General features: G+C 45.1%; 1 protein-coding gene across 2 annotated transcripts in view; it reads right to left on the bottom strand.

The window, feature by feature from the left end:
• Positions 1-19,138, bottom strand: part of AUTS2 (activator of transcription and developmental regulator AUTS2) — a 1,108,223-nt gene extending 1,089,085 nt beyond the window's left edge. For both annotated transcript variants that reach the window (XM_032430787.1, XM_032430788.1), the window contains exon 1: positions 17,646-19,138. In XM_032430787.1, coding sequence (XP_032286678.1) covers positions 17,646-17,954 — 309 coding nt within the window. In that variant the 5' untranslated portion in view covers positions 17,955-19,138. The remainder of the gene's footprint in view (positions 1-17,645) is intronic.
• Between the last annotated feature and the right edge of the window lie 1,684 nt (positions 19,139-20,822).

The following is a 20,822-nucleotide window of genomic DNA, read 5'->3' as shown; positions in this document are numbered from 1 at the left end:
AATGAAACCCTAGGTCCCCACTGACTTCTAAGGCAGTTTTTGTTTTTTTTTTTAAGATTTTATTTATTTATTTGACAGACAGAGACACAGCGAGAGAAGGAACACAAGCAGGGGGAGTGGGAGAGGGAGAAGCAGGCTTCCCACGGAGCAGGGAGCCCGATGTGGAGCTCGATCCCAGGACCCTGGGATCATGACCTGAGCCTAAGGCAGACGCTTAAGGACTGAGCCACCCAGGCGCCCCCAAGGCAGTTTTATAAGAACTTCCAGCTCAACCCACTTACAACCGTAGCTCCCAACATTTCTGAATGTCTCAGTCCCCTCTCTAATGCCTCATTCCTAGTCTCTAAATGCTTTCTAACAAAATATGTAAACGTATCCCCAGTTTATCTCAGGGTAGGGGGATGATGGCATCAGGAGAGGAGCACCCCAGGACATCACCCCTCAGAATCTTGGGAGAGCAGACCACATTAAAAAGTTCATTAGAGAAAATGAAAAAGACTTGAAGTACAGCTCACTAATCACATGGCTTGGTACTGGGCATCTGAGAAAACCCAGTGAAGAAAAACGGCCACCTTCCTCCAGACAGAGGATCTCTACCCTGACTGCACAACAGAACCTCCTGGGGAGCTTTTTAAAGTTCTGATGATGAGGTAGGGGCTCCCTCCATCCTCCCATGGGTACGGGGACTTCTTTTTTAAAGCTCCCCAGGGGATTCTAACGTGCAGTTAAGTTTAAAGAATCCTCTGCTCTAAACCTTACAGTTGACTCGCTTCCCCTTCAGAACAGTACACACTAAAAATAACCTGCAATTTTAAGTATGGTAAAATGCCTAGGTTTGTTAAAGATAGTGGTGGGTCCATGGGCATTGGTTATGTTATGTTTTATATACACACATACACATATTTTTATACAACTATATTTTAAAGCAAACTTACCATATATTTGTCCTCAAAAGCACAAGTATTAAAAAGATGATTTTTACATTCCTAAGGAGTATAGTCACTAGTGGTGTCTGGGGCTTTTATTTCACTGGAGAACAAAATTAAAACCACTTCAATAGGGTCGGCTGACTTGAAAACACTGGCCTAAATTCTGTTAACACACTTCACAGTACAGGTCTTGAAAAACGCTCCAAATTCAGCTCGGAAAGACTGAAGATATCTGCTTAACCAGTAATCCACCTACAATAAGCAGAGTTGCCAGGACTGAGCCAGACTGGCTGTGAAATCCTCTATATAATCAAGTATTTGCAGACATGGAAGAGGGTTGTGACAAGACAATAATACTCCTAGGGCTCAGCTCTAGAACCATCCTAAGATGGGGTGGAGAAAGCATATTCCAGGGAAAGTTTATCAGAGACCAGCCCAGAAAGGCAGTAAAGACCCTGGAATCAGACAGTCTAGCCACACGACCATGGGGAAGTTACTTCACTTCTCTGAACCAGAGCTTCCTCATCTCTAAAATGAGGAATATGTTCCCTGTTACAGGGTTGCTGTGAGGGTTAAATGTGATAATGTTCCGGGTGCAATGAACATCACGTGCACTGCCCTTGATAAATATTAGCCATTATTATCATTGTTGTTATTAAAGCAATGACCCAATGATGGTGGATTCTGGCACTGAAGAACAAAGCTATTACCCAACTGATCACGATTGGCATTCTGTATATTCTTGAAGCATGTCTTTCAGAAGAAGCATACCGATAAACAGGAGAGGAGACACAAGTGTTCTGGCCTCCAAAACAGATGTGCCACGGCTCCTACATCCCGCCACCAATGGGGGCAGCAAGGGTACAATGGGAAGCTCCCATAAGGGAATACAACATGTGAGTTCTAGATCTGGGCTTGTTTTAATACCAGCTGGGTGATCATGGGAAAGTTCAAAGACTTTTTTTCAGTTGGGAAATGAGGGCTTTGGACAATTGTTTTCAGCTGCTTTTAAACTTCTTCAATCACACTGGTTTAAAAGTTCCCACAGGCCCCTCCCTCGTCTCTGCCCCTCTCCTCCTCACTTGCCCCACTCTGGCCACCGCGGCCTCCTACAGCTCCCCCCACACCAAGCCACTCCTCCCTTCAGGCCTTCCCTCTCCTTGAATCCTCTGCCCCTGACTCTCCACATTTCTTGCTCCCTCACTTCCTGGAGGTTTCGGTTCAAATACCACCTCCGCAGAGAAGAACTACCTGCACACCTGCAAACACCTACGATGCTCACTATCACATCCTTATCCTACTTTCAAACACCCATCACCACCCAATATATTTACGTGTTTATGACTGACAGTATGTCCCCCACCCTGCTGGACTATAACCTCTGTTACAGCAGGTATCTCTCAGTCACCATATCATCCCCTGTGCCTACAACAGTACCTGCCTAGCACCTAGAAGTGACTGATAAACATTTCTTGAATAAGAGAAAAAATGAATCCAGATACCTTTTACTTCCCAAAGAGAATCTTACCCTAATATGTAAAACAGGTAAAGGTGGAGCTCTGGTTAAATGAGGTCAGGGCCTCCCCTCAGCTGATTCAGCATCCCCCCGAGGTGCCCAAAACCACGGACCAAATGATCTCCAAAGTCATTTACTGCTCAGAAACTCTCCCAGTCCACATTATTTCTGTTAGACTCCAAAGGGAAACATTAAATTTGATGAATGACTTTCCATTCTGTGATTTCACTTACTAGTCACTGACAGCTGCATCGAGTACCCTGAAAATTCAAAGCATACCATGTCCCAGAACTGCTGCATCCCTAAAATATCTACAACCAAATAGCAGGCATGTAAGAATGGCCAGGGGAAAAAATTCCAACTCCACGGGACAGGGGTTGATTGGAGGGTGTCTCTTTCCACGCCCTGTCACATGGTCCCTGGGCCTCTGGGACCTGCCTCTCACCACTTCCAAGGGCGGCGGGGGGTAAAGAAGAAGGATGGTGGCCTCAGGACTCATGTGAAGACAGATGTTATACAATGGAGGATATAAATTTGGGTAACATGGCAGCCACCTGTGGCTTCCTGACTCCACTACTTCATCTTTTTTTTCATCCAATGACCTTACACACAGGGAAACAGAGGTGGAGGGAGTCTCCTAGAGAAGAACTCTGCAGGAGGCATGAACAGTTGGAAGAAACACTCCAGAGAAGCCAACCGGCTAAAATACTGTGAGGAGGTCTTATGCACAGCTAAAAGACCTCCGCAAAACGGCAGAGAAGATATAAAATACACTAAGCAAACAAGTCAACAGGACCTTTGCAAATCTGCAGCATCCTAGCGGTGCTGAACTAAACAAGAGTTATTGACTAGAAGCGTGGTGACCCATCCTCTAACACTGTAATCTAATCCTTAAACTAAAGACAATTTAATGCCTTTGCACGTCTGTATGTTTTCTAATGACGCCATTGCTGTCAGCATACTACGGGAGAGCTTCTTGGAAGATGGAAGTAATGACAAAGCACATCGTTGGGAAGGCAATTATATGCAGTACTAACCATTTTACAATGGCCATATGGGCTGTATTTCAACAGTGTAATTTCCAAATCAGCCTGAGCACACATATTTCCCTGTCCCTAATCCCAGGTACACCATAGTAAATGAAATAAGGGTACGGATGAAATATGGGCAGCAGATGTAGAAATCCCTAACACGAAAGCTAAAGTCATGTTCATCTGTAAACAGTAAACAGAGGACACCCACTGTCCTGGAGCAAAACCGACACCCATCTCTACCAGTCCCTTAATTGAAAACATCAGAAGGGTGTATTACAAACCACCAGAGGGGCAAGGAACAACACAAGGAAAAGTTAAAAAAAAAAATACACAATTCCTACATCAGTGTTCATAATCTGAGACAGGCCCTAGAGGTAATACAGAACTCATATTTTACAAATATATAAAATTCAGGTGTAAGAGATCACTTTTAAAACCCTGGACTTGAAGGTATGGTTCCCATTACAGCAGGTTTTTATAGTTAAATTCTTAAAAGACATGCTTTGACTTGGGTCTACCCTACAATCACAAACTGGGCTAAAAACTAAGTCTACTGTATTTCCATCTTGGATGTGCAAAAGGATAACTGTGCTCACTGAAGCAGTTGGGAGAGAGAGATGCAATACCGCATGTCTCAGAGCATGATGGTTCCAAGAAAAAAAACTGCCTCCTGTCTTCAAAAAAAGACACTGTTCAGAGAAGTGTTTAACTTGACTGATCTTCATATTCACCAAGAAATCTTGTGAAATTTCAGGCCCAAATGAGCGTGTGTGTATGTGTGTGTTTTACTACTCCTCAAGCGATGGTCATCAGCCAGGTCTGAATCCTAAAGTCCTAGAGCATGAACTTGTGAGCCCCATCTTGGCCCACAGGAGAGGAGGGGGCTTCACAAGAATGTACAGTACTCTAATCACAGCTGGGATTTCCTTAAGAAGCAACTCTAACAGTCATAGTCATTAGCATACTCTTTGTAGCATAAACAAACATCCACAGGGTAGAATGGGGAATGGGAGAGAACGATTTGCAAATGTGCTTAGAATAATGACAGGAAACAATGACAGAGGAAATAATGCACTATTTGTCACCAGGTATCTTCAAGGTACAGATATCAAGAAATGCAAAGAACTATTTAGTATGGTTTTCCATCAGGAAGAATAGAGTACCTATCAGTTAAAAAACAAAAACAAAAACCTAGCAGTAAGGTCTGTTTTACTGCCAAGAGAAGTTACTTCCTAGAATAAATAGAACCAGACAAGACAAAATACTTAGGAATCTATAGTAGAAAATAAGCTTATGCCCACAGTAACCTGTTGAGAGGGTGCCAGTCCCCTCTCCAATTTTACCCTTCTGCTTCAGGGGGCTGTGGTATGAAATTAGTGAGCTAAGTATATGAAGGGATTTAGTATAAGGACTGGCACGCAGTAATCCTCAACACTATGAGCCTGAACCCTTGCCTTTGACAAAGGCTTAAAATCTACCTGAGCAATGTGACCTGGGAAAAGGTCAGATTTTAATACAGGGATAAACAGCGAAAGGTGGGGGGAGGGAGGGAGAGGGAGAGAAAGAAAAAAAAAACAACCCAATAACAAATATACTTGTAGATGCAGCCACCTACTGTGAGCTCCAGCACTTAAAAAGAAAATAATTTCCCCAAAAATGGTGAGGTACTCTCCCCTCCCTAAATCCTATTATTACATCTAGAAAAATCCTCTGTAACCAAGACAATTTTCAGCAGCAAGGAACAAATGTGGTCTACCAGAGACCCATCTGGAACTCTCCCACAAAATGAACCTGTAGTAAAAAGAAGGGTAGAAAGGGGCAAGGAGCACAAACTTTTAGGTCAGGTATAAACCGCTGCATTTCCTGCCTCTCTCATACTGACCTTGGGCAAGCTGACTGAACCTCTCCGAGCTTTAGTTTCTTCAACTGTAAAATAGGGAAATCTTTCTTTCTTTCTCTTCTTTTTTTTTTTTTTTTTTTTTTCCATGAGGTAGCTCTAAAGAGATAGTGAATGCAAAATTCTGAGCACAATGCCTGGCCCAGGGTAAATACTCAGTAAACAGTGGCTCCCTTTTCAAAAATGTCTTTTCATGGCATTTTTGTATAAATAGGTTAACTGTAAATAAGCACTGAGTACCTACTATGCATGGATTATCGAGTAACAGAAGCAACAATTCTAAGAACTTCATATAAATGATATATGTAGGCAAAGTACAGAAGCTAAAGGTAGAGAATAGAGGAAAATAACACAATATATTAGAAATTTAGGGGAAAAAACTCTGGCTGTCTTTTCCAAGGTTCTAGTCATACTCCCAAGCGACACACAATAAGCCATTATGGAGCATATAACAGACCAAGAAAAAATTAATAGCACTTGAACTTCCCACCAGATCCCAAATAAAACACAGAGTACATTGTGTCATGGTCAATACTTCAAAAACTTCTTTAGGCTGGGGACCCAAGATCTCAATCCATGGGAAAATCATTTCAAAATAATGAAATACTCTCAAAGCTAAGACATAAAGCATTTCTCTGACCTAATCCATATCCCACATTAAGACTATCAATAAATGTTATCATCATCATCATCATCATCATCATCTGTGATTCTGGGAACAAAATAGCTGCAGATTAATTGTGGTTTGAAATACAGATAAAAGGATGGTTTTATTGGATAGGTTTTGAAGTATGACTGATTTGAGTGAGTAAGCCGCACTGTCATTCTTTAAGAAGTGATCGAGGGAGCTAGAAGCAGTGTAGATAGGCTGAGTTAAACAATTTCTCGTATTTTCAAATATTGTATGAAACTACTCTTAAATGCAGGAAATACTTCTGGAATCAATATTTAAAAACAGTTATGTTCCTTCAACTAAAAGTGACCTGGAACAATCTGGTCCAGTTCTATATTAGACTAATAAAACAAATTTTAAAGTACACAACTGTCTAACATAGCAGGTTTCCACATTCAGGTGTGAAATCGCACCTCCCAGAACAGAGGCTGAATTATCCCCCTGCCTCTCACCTGTAATTATCATTTGCTCGCCCTCCCAGGTGGCTCTAAGCCACCACATCTCCTCCCAGGCTCAGGTCTGGACAAATAAACTCCCTCTGGGGCCTCATATGCTATAGGGGGTGAGAAGGAGGACAAACACAAAAACTTCATGCTCGCTTAGACAACTTCTGAAAATATCTATTTTCAACATACAGTATAAGAGCAATTTGACAAAATGAAAACATCCTATGTCACCATGGTGAAGGGTAAGAGTTTTTCAAAATAAAAAGAGTAAATTTACTTCACAGTTTCTGTAGAGGCCAGCTTCTTCCATTAAGGCCAATTCCAAAAATTTAGCAAAAGATCTTTCATCAGTTGAGAGGGCATAATTAGATGTTTTGATTAAAGCATTTTCCTCCCCTGGTTAACAAGATATAACAGATGTCACCGACTTCCCTAATAACAATACAGCCCTGCATTTGGCATCTTTACAATTTTAAAACTGAACTGTCGTATCGAAAAATTATAGGTAGGGTGTTTCTATACAATCATGACTCTGAAGTGGTTATGACATCCCTGGACTCCCCCAAAGAACAGACAGGAAAATCATATTCCATATTCAGAGCCGCAAGCCCTCCTTAGCACACACTTGAAAATCACCCTCTGAAATCTGACTGATGCGGGCTTATTCAAATAACCACCAATTATTCCTGGAAGCACCGACCAAGTGAGGTATGAAACCTGAACAGAAAATGCAAATCTCACAGTCACTTTCTTCCAGGAACACAGGGAACACACGCAGAAAAGTGTCGCAAGGAAAGCAATGCCCATCTAAAGAGACCCACACTACCAAAATCCCAGCTTCCCTGCAGAGAGGAGTACTCTACTTGATGTAAAAAAAAAAAAAAAAAAAAAAAAAAAAAGACTCGTCTTTTTCACAGTAAGATTCCCTTGATGCATTTGATCCAATTTATAAAAATTCGATTTACACCAATTTTGTTAACATATCAGTTCAGAGTGTAACTAGAGATAGGTCTGCATTTTAAATGGGAGGTAGCCTCCCTGACTTAAGTTCAACCCAAACATCCTGGTTTAACAACTCCATTCATGACATCAAGCACAGATCTAAAGATTACTCAGCCCCCTTGTCAGCAGCATGTGTTATTTATAGCAGTATATCAATCATGTCTCCTTATTATTTCCTACTTTCTGGTCCTAAGCTATTTGGTCTGCCAAATTAATACATTCCATTGCTGCTGCAAACCTAAACAATGCTTGATAAAAGATTAATAAAATAGTTGGGTTCTCTGCAACCACACACACACCCAGGGAAATTCATCAATGTCTTCTTATTTGCATATTTGGCTGACTGCCCCCTTCAGCAAATACGTGAGGCACAATGCTCAGGTATCCTGGTTTATGGTTTGCATTTAATTCAGGGTGTCAATCTGCTTCTGTTTTAATTACATCCATCTTGATATGTTATTACAATCTCATGAAAACTTCTTTTCATTATATGAATGGCTATAAATATATACACATGACAAACAGTTGTTATAAATTTTCTGGTTCAGCAATAAACAGGCAAGATGCCTTAGCCAACACGTCATATGGATTTAATATTTTGAGTCTTTCTTCTTCAGAAGAAAAGTTTGGTTGAGACTTTAATTCAACTACACTCCTAAATTCACTTCAAATATTTTGCTAGCAATGCCATTAAGTGGCTCTGAGTTTCTCTGGGTACCAGGCTGAAGAAAAATACTATATCCAAATAAAACGTTACAATTTTAAGTAGCCCATATGAAAGTCTTCTTATACCCAAATAACTACTGCACCTTTCCACTGGACATTCAAGAATAAGGAAACCTCACATCATCACTCTAATATTTACTTTTCCATCTACGTCCTCTTTATGGGGAGTAGAGGGAGGTCGTTTAGAAAAGACTAATGTACCCACAGAGAAAGGCCAATGAATTACAGGGTGATACAATGGGGAGGGAGCAGAATGCTTTTAGAAGGTTCTTGATACTGAGTAATAATCAGAAAATTTCTCAGAAAAAAATAGGAAGCTTTATAATCATGGGCATTCGTCTTCATTTGCATTATTATTTTTGTTTTTAAAAAACCTCCTTCTCAGGTTCCCAGTCCTTGGGAATCCAAGTACAAAGCAGAAGCGGTCTCCTAGCTTCAGTGGATAACAGTGAGAGCCATAACTCCCAGTGTGATCTTGAGCAGGTCAATTAACCCCTCTGGGCTGTGTTTTCATTTGCAAAATAAGAGGTAGAACTACATCACTAAAGACAACATCTGTGCCTCTAACACCACTCCCGGCTTGGAAAGCACATCAGCCAACAAAGACTGGAGTGAAATGGATTAGAAGGCTGCTCTAAAAAAAGCTGAGGTCCTAACTTTAGAATAACAACCCCTAAAGATGTAGCTCTGCACATTAATTTCAAAATGTAATTTTGACAAGTAATCAAATCCCCATAAGCAACGAGCAAGGAGCCAACTTTGCAATATGCAGCAATGCACAATACCACACACGTGTTTCCCCTTTTGCCCCAGTGAAAGTCTCCTTTCACTTGAATGATACAAAATCATTTCTTAGAACAGCACAATCCGGACCTTCGTTATTTTCGTCATTTTCGTCAACGGAAGCTGGACTGTGAGCATGTGGCTGGAAAACAAGTGAGAATCTAATCCCCGTTGTTTCATTTACATTTTCGTTCTTCCTTATGTCTTTTCTTTTTCATTATTTATTATTTATTTATTTATTTGATGGAGAGAGACACAGCAAGAGAAGGAACACAAGCAATGGGGGGAGCGGGAGAGGGAGAAGCGGGCTTCCCACCAAGCAGGGAGCCCGATGTGGGGCTCGATCCCAGGACCCTGGGATCATGACCTGAGCCGAAGGCAGATGCTTAAGACTGAGCTACCCAGGCACCCCCCTCATGTCTTTTCTTACTCAGTTTTTTTTACTATAGAAAAATATTCACTGAACCACCTTTAGCCAGCAAGCATAACTGAACAGGGACCCAGCAAACAACCAAAAAATTCCTACTTCAGTGTAACTATTGAGGGATAACTGCAATACTGGACTCTTAATTTCTCTTTTCAAGCTCTAAAATATCACTGCCATCGGAAACTCTGCAGAAACCTAAAATGAGGTCGGGAGGTTGGTGCTGTGTCTAAGTGGCAGGTAGGTGTGGGGGGACGAGGAAGATGACAACCCTCAGGTGTCATCACAACTTGACCCTGGCATTGTCTTAAACCCTATCCCAGATTCAGATATCCTGCCAATGGAAGAGTATCAGATTTCACCCATATAACCAAGAGTCACAATCTGTCTTCACAGGCTGTGCTTCTGTATCTAGCCCAGGTCATTTCAAAATGCCTCAGTTAACACCAATCACAAAGTACCTGCAATTTTAAGGCTTTCTGCCAAAACTGAATCCCAACCTGCATTAGCCATTTTTCACTACTTACAACCTGTGGGCTTTCCCCTTCTCTTCTCGTGACTCCATTTTACTGCACTTGGGTTTTCCAAGGCTCTTAATAAAGGTACCAAGGAGATATGACACCATGAGGTATAGTGGCAAGCTAAAATGACAGTCAAGTATTTAAAAATATATTTGTATGTACCAGTTGGTAATTTGTGTTTGCTCAGGCAGATTCTAACTGGAGTTCAGATATGAATGAGAAATCAGAATGATGAGCTGTTAACAGCCCAGAAAACTGTGGCAAGCAATTTACCCTCACATCAGAGTCCTTCAGACAGGTGAAACTCAATAAAAGTGTGGAATTTTAAAGTTTCCACCTTTCATCTGCAACTTCCTAAATCCATTAGCTTTTAGCAATTGCATTTATAATTGATAGTTCTACCTCAGTAAAGGAACAAAGAAAGAAGGAAGGGAAGTTGGGAGGGAGGGATGCAGAGAGGGAGGGAGGGAAGGAAGGAAGAAGGCAAGCAGTGGGTAGGTACAGAATCTAAATGGATCCCACAATGAGACTGCTACATACACTAATCTGTGAAATAAACACCTGCAAAGAAAAGCAGCAAGACATATGCTTTCAGGCTACAGGTCACCTTGCAAAGGATAGAACTAGAAACCTAAAGATGATTGAGCCACAGAGGCCCACACTTGCCTCGTCTCCTCCTAAGCAAGCAAAGACACCCAAACTATGTGAAATCCACTCTCCCCCTCCTCAGTTACTAACAGCATAAAGAGGACCTATTCTCTGTGACCTTAACAATGATAACTTACTGACAGCATACCCCCCATCCTGCAGGCCTGTTAGAAAAAATGAAGGAAGAACACAGCTCAGACCTGGAAGAACAAAGACAAATTCAGTCTCCCACCAGCCTTAAAATTCTATGCCCCTCTTCCAAGGGGGAAAAAAAAAATCTGCATGCATCTACTCATGGAACAGGTGCAGACTGTATAAGAAAAACAGTTCTGACCCAGCTAACAATGTCCCTAAATTGTTTTTGATCCTCTCCTGTCTTGGGTTTCACCAAATTAATTCCCATCTTGCTCTTCCAAACTTCAATTATCTGAGAGTTTTCAAATCCTGATTTCAGAATCTACCTCATTTTTTTCCAGAACTTCCTCAAATGAACAGTTGCTATCCCATTACCAAGTTCTTTTTCCTATATCTACAGAATATTAGGCTCAATCTTAAACCTGAAAAAAAAAAATTGTTTCTTGAGAAGAAAAAAAAAATTAGCATGAGGCACCTTCACATAATTAGGCTACATTTAGTGTATTTTGACTAATCACAGCATAAAGGTAAAATAAAATGTAAAGCCACTAACCCACCATCCGCCACCCTCTGCAAGTGGACACACACCCACACACCTCCCATCAAGAAGTGCTACAGACCCTCTGTCCAAAAGCTTCCAAAGTTTGTAGCCATTGGGACCTAAATTATTCCTTAACAGCTGGCCTCAACTATTATTTTGTCTGGGGACATATCCAATCCTAACATTCTCTCAAACTAATTTTCACAATATATAGTACTGTTGTATAGAAGTACAGAATCTTTATCACCCTCAATGCTCCTTGAATCATGGTGAATGTTCAGGGGTTTTTTTAACCCCTTTTCAAGAGAACACTGTCAGAGGATCAAAGGCTAATCACTAACTTTGTGATTCATTTTTTAAATTTATGGGTTCATTTATAGCCTGTCATACTTCCAAAAAAAGAAGTGAAGTAGTCTATCTCAAGAAGTAACACAAGCCACATGGAACCATCATATCACAATCTTCAACCTCTTCTCACATAAACACACCTGAACTGATGCTCTGCCTCGTATGGTAAAATACTCAAATTCAGTACCTACAGTAAAATACCTGAATTCATAACCAAGCACATTATTCCCACTCTTCCTTTTATGAAAACTTTCTCACCACTTAGAAATGCCTCAGATCCTAGGGCTATGCATACTTTCAGAAGTGAAATGCTGGAACTGACCCATTTACTCTGTAGTCCCATCCCAAACTTCCTAAGATAGAAAGTGAAAAATCCACTGAAAACAGAGCTCTACAGCTTTCCCCGGTTGTGTAACAGCAGAAGGGTTCTGATCTTTCTTGAACTACAGTTCATACATAAGCGAGCAAAAGGCAAATAATCTGAAACCTTTATTTTAACATCACTGTCAACGTCCTCTGTCATCCAACCTTCTTTCCCAGCTTGCTAAAAGCAGCCATACAGGAAAACAGAAGGGACTAAGAGACAATAAAACACACTGGCTGGAGGGCAGCTTGGTGGCATCAGAACTGCTGCATCAGGATTGCTATCACACCGGAAGGGCTATTAATGAGAATCACTCACCAACACTCACCTCATGGTGGGGTTGCTAACAATCAATGAAAGAACTGACACCAGGTGGGACAAGGGAGCTGGAGGAAAAGTGGACTACTCATCATTATTTTCAACTCCCCTTCCCCTTAGCACTCCCACTTAAGCAGCAGCCTCCACTCCAACTCCAAACTTCTGGGCCTGATCGTCCAAAGTCGTCTATCACCAGCCCACTCACCCTATACTCAGAGACCACCAAGTTCCAAGATCTGGAGGGGACCTTGGAGATCTTTTCCGGCATTCCCCATATTGGATTATGGATTACAATGCCAAGAGTAAGAGTGCCCTGTGGTCAAATAAGTTTAGGAAATAAGGCACATCCACATTGCCTTCTCTGATATTCAAAATTCACATTTGCATAATAAAAAGACCTTTCATTCTGGCAGAACAAGTCACCCATTTAATTTTGTCTTGCCCCTCAAGTTCCAAAACAACTTGAGAGTAGATCACACTTTTTTTGATCCGGAACACAACTTATGAACATCCAGCAGAGATAGGCTCCCTTCCATCTTGGGTACCTGTGCTCTAAAATTAGTCTAAACCTCTCAACTAAGGAATGAAGAAAATATGCTTTTAGAGAGTAACTTCCCCAAGTCTGTCAACTAGTTAGGAGGGCCAAGCTTGGAACATGGGTCTGCAAAGGTGTCCACTTACACAATTCTGTCAACTCATTTCTACCAGCCCTTCCTTGCCCCCAAGCCCTAATCAAATAGCATCTTCTCAATCCTCTTGTTGCTGTGCTTCCTCAGGATTCCCTCTCCTTAGACTGCTCTCCCCATCCCCCACTCCCTATCTATCCAAATTTCTTCAACCTTCTAGGCCCCATCTTCACCAAGAAGCCTTCTCGAACACTTCAGCCTATCTCACTACTCCTTCTCTGAAGGCTCACTGCACTTAGTTGGTATTAGACATTTGAGCGCCCGTTTCAAAATTATTTTATAAATGCTGGACTTAATTTATCAACTACATACTCCTTCAAGACGCTACATATATTTTAGGTTTCTTTCCACTCTTTCTAGGCACTCCGTAAATATTTGCTGATACAAGGAACATGACTAATGTTGTTTTTTAAACAAGTGAAGTATGTGAGATTTGACCATAGTAAATTACGGTATCTTGTAAGTACATCAAATTCTGCACAGCCTATTTATGTTACCAATGTGTAGGTAAGCCCTGAAACAACTAGGAAATGAAGACCACATGAAAGTCTTGGTTTGATCCTCTAACCACCAGAAATAAGTCTTCCTTCATTTTCACAAGCCTGCAAAACTCCAACTGGCTTCCTGTCTGCTAATCCCACCAACTTCATCTCTGCTTCCCTTGGTCAGTTTTACAGAAAGAGGCTGCCCTTAAAACCCAATGCATAACAGGGAGGGGAAATGATGGATTTGCAAAGTGAAATTTTCAGCCATGGTGTTCATGTGGCTTCCTAATCAAGATTACACAGAAAGAAACCCAAGTAAGAACAGAAAGGCAGTGTTATCTGGCACATCAGGGTACAGACACTACTAGAACCCCAACATTTCCATTTAGATTTCGTTGGCTGGAAGCCATTTAAAAAAAAAATGAGGCATGGTATCTGAGGATATTCGCTCTCAACCTATCACTCAAAAAATATTCAAATAAACAATATCATATCCAAATGGTAATCCTGCTTCTCAAATGCATAATGAAAAGAACACCACGTTCAACTTTAGCCTCCTCACCTACCCTCTTATCTTCTATCATGAGACTCTTCACAATCATCTACTTGAACTTCAGGGCACAATTACTCGAGACAAGTATCCCTGCAGAATATGAAACGACCTCAGCCAGTTTCACTGCCTATAAAGTGTGGGACTTCTCAAACTACTCCTATAGCTTTCATCATCTTAAATAAAAATCAGACGATAGTGAAAAATAATCAACTTAAAAATGCAGGTTCTCATTAGGCAAGTTTCTTGCTTTTACTCCAGTATCAGTAAAACCATAGTTGAACTGGAACCGTTTTTATTGGCACACTTCATCATGACTTAGGAGCCTCTTCTTTAAAAGGGAAGTCAAAATCAGCTACTCAGGACAAAATCATGGAGTCAAATAAACCCGTTAACATTCTAAGTACGCACCTCCACAGTTTGCTGGCTAGTACTCGGAGCCAGCATAAGTTCCAAGCCTAGCTGTGCAAGCCAAGATTTCTAGTTTCTTATCACATCATACTAGCAGCAGCCCTGGTGATACGTGGTGACAACTGATTTCATTTCTAAACACAAGGCACAAAAACGTATTAGGTACTTATGGTACCTAATGGTAACTCTTGGCATCTACAATAATTCCTAACATTGACAAGCACTCCATTAACATGTATTTCTGTCCAAGTTCATAGTTTACTTGCCTATTTCCCAATAAATCCTCATATTTCGTGGTGATAGTTCAGTAAATCTTGTAAACTGAGAACAGTGAGACACCAGAGGTTTTAATAGTCACTACACACGTATGTCTGACCATCCAACAGGCACACAAATGTGCTAAGCAGCAAACGGATCCAACTTTTCCCACAGAACCAGACATGTATGATGATTTTTATTCCCCACTGCATGTTTTTAATATGAAAAGTTTATTTATAGCTTTCCTACAAAAGCCAGGCCTCTTAAATGTGAATAGTGACAGGATAGTTGAGAATATTAGAAGACTGTTGTTAATTTATGTAGGTGTGATAATGGAACTGTAGAGTTTCTGGTGGGTTTTCTTTTATGAGTCATTACATTTAGAGATACATACAGAAATATTTACTTATTTCTCATATCCCATCTGGGAGCAGGGAGTAGATGGGATACAGATGAAACAAGATGAGACACGAGTTGGTAGTTGTTGAACCTGGGTGTTGGGAATATTAGAGTTTATTATACTGTTCTCTCTACTTTTGTATATGTTTAAATTTTTCTGTAAAGTTTTAAGGGAACTTTTTAAAAAGTTAGACCTTTTAAACCTACATACAGATATGTAGATGGTATTTAAATATGAAGGTAGCACAGCATTCAGCTAACCAAAGTAACCTGGGCTTTGAATCTGGAAAAGCAGCAGAAAAAATAACCACAGCAAGGAAAGGAATGTTATTAATGCTACACTCTGAACTTGATCTTCTCTAAAAATTAAAAGTTTTTTAAAACTCCAAAGAAACCAGAATGGGCACATTTTCTCTCAAAAGCTAAATGGATAGACGTATACATCTCAAGCCCAGTCAAATATCTGTTAAAAGTAGAAACAATAAAAAAAAAAAAAACCCAACTGCATAAGTCATTATCTATCTTTACTTGGCCTTCAAAAATGTTCATGGGAAAATGCAGGCTCCTCTTAACTTACTTACTGTGAGGGGCCACACAGCAACCCAGAATAGCCATGCAGAAAGCAGAACCACTTGTAACCAGCTCTTACAAATAATGTCCTAAACCAACCACAGATAGCAATGGCGAACCAAATTCTAGGCGGCATTTCCTATTAGGATACATGCTGCCATTTCGATCCCTATTTCAAATCGAGGGAGAGGTCACGCTGTACAGTACCCTCCCACCTTGGCAAAGTTAAAGCCACAGTTAGAATTATCCTAATAAGTGGTGAGCTTCAACACTCAAAATAATTGTGTAAGATCCATTTTAGCCAATAATCACAAGTTCTAGAACCAAAGGGCAACTGATTCAATCTCTAACATCAAAATCTATGGCAACCAATACCACCACCACCACCAACCTCCTTTCCTCCCCAACCACTGGCCACCATCCTCCTCCACCACCACCACCACCACCACCACGACCACCAGCGGCCCAACCAAAAAGCAGTTCAAAGAGAAAAGAACAGCCCTGACAGGAAGGCTTCCTTTTTAAAAATATTTAGACCTGACACCCAAACACACATGCAGAACCAGCAATCTAAACCTGTACAGTTACTGCATGTGCGATTTAAGCTGTCATTAACAAAGCTTCCATCTGATCGTCTCAAACAATACCATAATAACAGCAAAAAAAACCAAACGGAAAGGGAAAAGTTTCCTTCAGGAACCTCAAACCATCACATCAGGTGCATGAAATACTAGAAACCAACTCCTATCTGGGTTTTGTGCTTAAGAAAGCGGGACCAACTCTGCAGAATCTCAAAGCCTTGTGTGTGTGTGTGGTGTGTTGGGGGTGGGGACAGGGACGTGGGGGGGAAGAAAGGGGGTTACATCTGTGGAGGCCAATGACTGATGCCAGCACCAAATCTGAACCCTCCAGGTAAAGATAGTTTACCCCAGGCCCCTGGACAGTCTCTGTCTACCCACCCCCCCCAGGAGCCGGTAGCTGGCAGGAAAATGTGCATTTGGAAATGAACGCTGCAGGTGCCCAAGGAATAAAGAAAGACACACATACACATACACATACACACACACACACACACACAAAGCCAATCAGAAAGAAAAAGAAAAGAAAACACAAAAAGAGGAAAGGGAGAGGGACAATTCGGTGACAAGCCCTTCAGATACCAGCTAGGATTTTATTCCTTCCTCCCACCAGTCTTCCCTGGTGTACCTTTTTCTGTCCTTTAACCAAACTGCTCGTGTACACACACACACACACACACACACACACAAATGTTCCTATGTGTATAGATATTATAATTAACCCTTTCTGTAATAGCCCCACATAGAATACAGGGAGATATTCCATCCTTTCCTCTCTTCTCTCCCCTCCTCCCTCCTTTCTCCCAACCGAGAGAAAACGCCCCCTTCCCCAGCTTCACCAAAAAAAAAAAAAAAAAAAAAGCAGGGGAGGGGGGCAAAGAAACCACAAAACCCCATCAGTCTCCAGTCCCGAGGACACCCAGAACCAGGAAAGGTATATACTATACAGACACACACACACGGACATATGGTTCTGTAGAAAGCACACAGAGAACCGTCCACAGGCGCCCCAAACCCAGCAAAGAGACTTCCACCAGCCAAGAAGCCATGATTGGGGAGGGAGAGGAGGAAGGAGTAGGGGCAGAGCTATCCGTGGAGGGGGGCGCATTGTTGTGATGCCTGAACCCCTTTCTCCCTGCCCATCTGCTGAGGAGGGGGTGCGGGGAGGGGGCGCAGGCGAAAGGCGAGCGAGAACGAGGAAACGAGGAGACCAGGCACGGCTTTGCGATTCCCTCCTGCTGCCTGTCTGTCCGCGCCCCCAGCTCTCCCCCCAACAATAAGACCTCAGCCTAGACAGACAGACAGCCAGACAGACCGGAGCGCGGCGGGGGAGGTAGCGGAGCCGGGCGCAGCCGAGTGGGGTCGTGCATAAAGGGAAACCGGGGGGAGGGGGTCCCCCTTACCTCCAGCGCTTCAAAAGTGACAAAGCTGGTCATGGCAAATCCATCAATGATGTCCTCTTCGGCCGAGGTGGACTCTCTCCGCTTCCTCCGCGGGGGTCTGGGCCGGGACGGGGCGGAGGACGGGGGCTTCCCATTGTCTTCCTTGTCGGAGCCCGACGACGAGGCGAGCGAGGGCGCCCGGGTCCGGCCGGCCCCGCCGCCGCCGGCCGCGCCGGCCCCCAGCCCGCCCCGGGAGCGCCTCTCCCGGTCTCGCTGCGACCGCGACCGCCGCTTTTTGCGGAGTCCATGGCCCCGCGTCGGGCCATCCATGGCTCTGCCGCGCCGGGGTCTCCCCGCTCGCCGCCCGCCCGCCACAGGCTCCGGCCGCGGCCACACAAAAAAATTGACACCAACCCCTCCCTCCCCCTCCTCGGCTTCCCTCCGCCCCGTGGAGGGCGCGGGGGAGACGGCGGCCGAAAGAAGGGAGAGAGGGGAAGAAAGAGAGGAGAAAGAGAAGGGGGAAGGGGCGGAGAGAGGGAGGAGGGACGGGAGCGAGGGCGAGAGGCGAGGAGCCCAAGTGCGGGGCTCCCCACAGCACCGCGGGTCGGAGATTCCTGTGAGCAGCGCCGAGCAAAGTAATGGCTGAACACACAGGTCTCCTTTAGAGGCAAAAAAAATAACTCACCAAGCAGGCAATAAATCAGAATAGCGGAATGCTTTGATCAAGAGACTGGGAGGCTCCGGGGAGCCCTCCCCGCGGCCATTCTCCGCCGCGCCCCCCGCCCCCCGAAAAACGCCGGCCCCCCGATTCGAAACCGGGTCCGAAAAGGTCGCGGGAAAGTGGGGGCAATGAACTTCACCCGCCCCTCGCGCAGGAAAACACCCCCGCCGCCTCTCACACACGCCTCAGAGAAAACTCACTCCCAGGCTCCAAAATTTTTAAGAAATGCATCCAAGGGAGGCCAAGGCTTCCGAGTGACCTGAGAGGGACGAGACCCCCCAGAGAGGGAAGCATAATAATGAAATAATTGGGAGGGGAGAGGGCGAAACTGGAAGAGGTGGAGGAGAAGGGAGGTGGAGGAAGGGAAGGAGGATGCTGGAGCAGTTGTGGGGCTCGCTTTTCGGTCCTGGAGGGGGGAGGAGAGGAGATGAAAGAAGAGAAGAAGCAGACCCTGACGCTGCCACCCACCCCCCACCCCTCAAAAAAAATTTTTTTCCAGTCCCAGAGAAGAGGTCACCCTTCCTCAAAAAAGGGAGGGGGTGAGTCAGTCGACGAGGAAAGCAGAAAGAAATCTCCAGCGGGAGAGACACCGATGTGCCGCCGCCGCCGCTGCCTCTTCTCTTCGCCCAGCCCGAGGGAGAAGCGCGGCCAGGAAGCGCCGGGAACGCCGCTCTCGCCGCCGCCGCTAACGCTGCCGCCGCCACCGCCGCGAGAGCCCCGAGCCGGAGGGTGCACGGCGTGTCCCCGGGCGGCTGCAGCGGGAGCCCGGGCACGGCCCCATCCTCCGCCCGCCCGCCTCGCTCAGCTCCCGCTCCTCCCCCTCCGCGGCCGGCCCACCGCCGCCGCCCGCCTCAGCCCAGCCCCGCGCCCGCCCGCACGCGCGCGCGCACGCGCCCCCGCCCTCCCCGCGCCTCGCTCGGCGCGCGCTCCCGCCCCCGCGGCCCCGGTCGGCTGGATCACGTGGCCCGCTGGGCTCCCTCCGCCCCCGCCCCCTCCCCAGTTGTAGAGTGTGTAGAAAGCAAAAGGCTGGGGGCTGGCCGCGCTCGCGAGCCCAGGGCATGCGCGCTGGGGCGGCCGGGCCTGCGCACTGGGGGCGGAGGGGAGCCGGGAGTGGGGAGCGGGGGCGTGGAGGGGGCTGCCCGCGTGGGGTAGGCTGCGGCCCGGCGGAGTTGGCGCGCGAGGGTGTGGAAGCCGCGGAAATAATGCCGCCGGTCGCACCGGGGACGCGTCCGGGCCACTGTCCCCTGTCTACTCCGCGCTCCCGGCTCCGCGCTCCCCGCAGCCTCTTCGGGACACTTGTCCCTCGACCCCCTACACCAGGCCTGCCAGAGGCGCCGGAGCAGCCTGCTCGGGAGGCTCCCAGAGTATTTATCCTGGGCGACCTGCGCAGCGAGGGAAGGAGGGATTTATGAGAAGGGACACAAGGGGGGGGCTTCCCTGGGAGGGGGACGTGACTGCAGGCGACAGAAAAGGGGGAGGGTGCCAAAGGGCGGGCCTCTGCTCTGCTGGGGGACACTGAGAGGCCCCACGGCCGGAGTTGGAAACTTTTCTCCCACGTGGTAGCAGAACGCGTGACCGAGTGACCCCGCGCCCGTATGACCTCTGGGCCCTCCTCGCCTTCTAGCGGGGGCCCCTGGGACGCGCGGGCGGCCTCGGAGCGGGAAGCGCAAGGCTGTGCGCCGGGGGCCGAACTTGAACCTCGGCAGCCGCGGCGGGCGAGGGGGCGGGGCTGGAGGGGCCGGGACCGCCCCAGCCCGAAGACCGGTTGGACACACAAAACTCTGTCCCTACCTCAGCCGGCCTCCTTTATTGGGGAGCGGACGGGGTTCCCCGCTTTTCCTATCACTGCCCCTCCTGCCGCCGCAATGTAGCTGATGCTTATAAAAAGTTGACTTGAAGAGTTGACTGCAGTCCAGAATCGATCAACAAGAGACCAGCCTCTCTAGGTAAAATAGCTGTGCGTTTTTCAGGGCACTGGAATTGATCTGTCCGGATCAGAAAGACGCCGACAACCCTTTCTCACCAGCCTGTTAGCTACCCACTTCACTTTGTGTCTGGTACATAAAGTACTGTGGCACATCACCCCTTATCCCCAGTAGCCTACACTTGGGGAGGAAGAAAAGGAAATGAACTGACATTGTTAAATTGTTCACAATGGGTCGGGCACCGTACTAGACGCTTTCTACATCATTTCTCCTCTTTACTAAAGCTACACGTTTTAGTATTACTGGAAGGAGGTGGTAAAGAAAAGGGCACGACAACCTGACATACCCAAGATTGGTTGATTCATTAATTCATTTATTCATGTAACAATCATTAGGGCCTGCTGTGTACCAGGTAGTTCTACGTGCTGGGAATTCAGTGGTACACAAAACATAGAAGGTCCTTCCTTCTTGGGTTGTAGCAGGCAAGTCTCGCCCATCTTGCACTCTCTGGCCATTTAATGGTCATTCCCTTAAGTCACATTACTTCAACAT

The sequence above is a fragment of the Phoca vitulina genome, unplaced genomic scaffold (genome assembly GCF_004348235.1).
Source record: "Phoca vitulina isolate PV1807 unplaced genomic scaffold, GSC_HSeal_1.0 scaffold45, whole genome shotgun sequence".
Taxonomy (NCBI): domain Eukaryota; kingdom Metazoa; phylum Chordata; class Mammalia; order Carnivora; family Phocidae; genus Phoca; species Phoca vitulina.
This window is presented reverse-complemented; position numbering and strand designations above follow the sequence as displayed.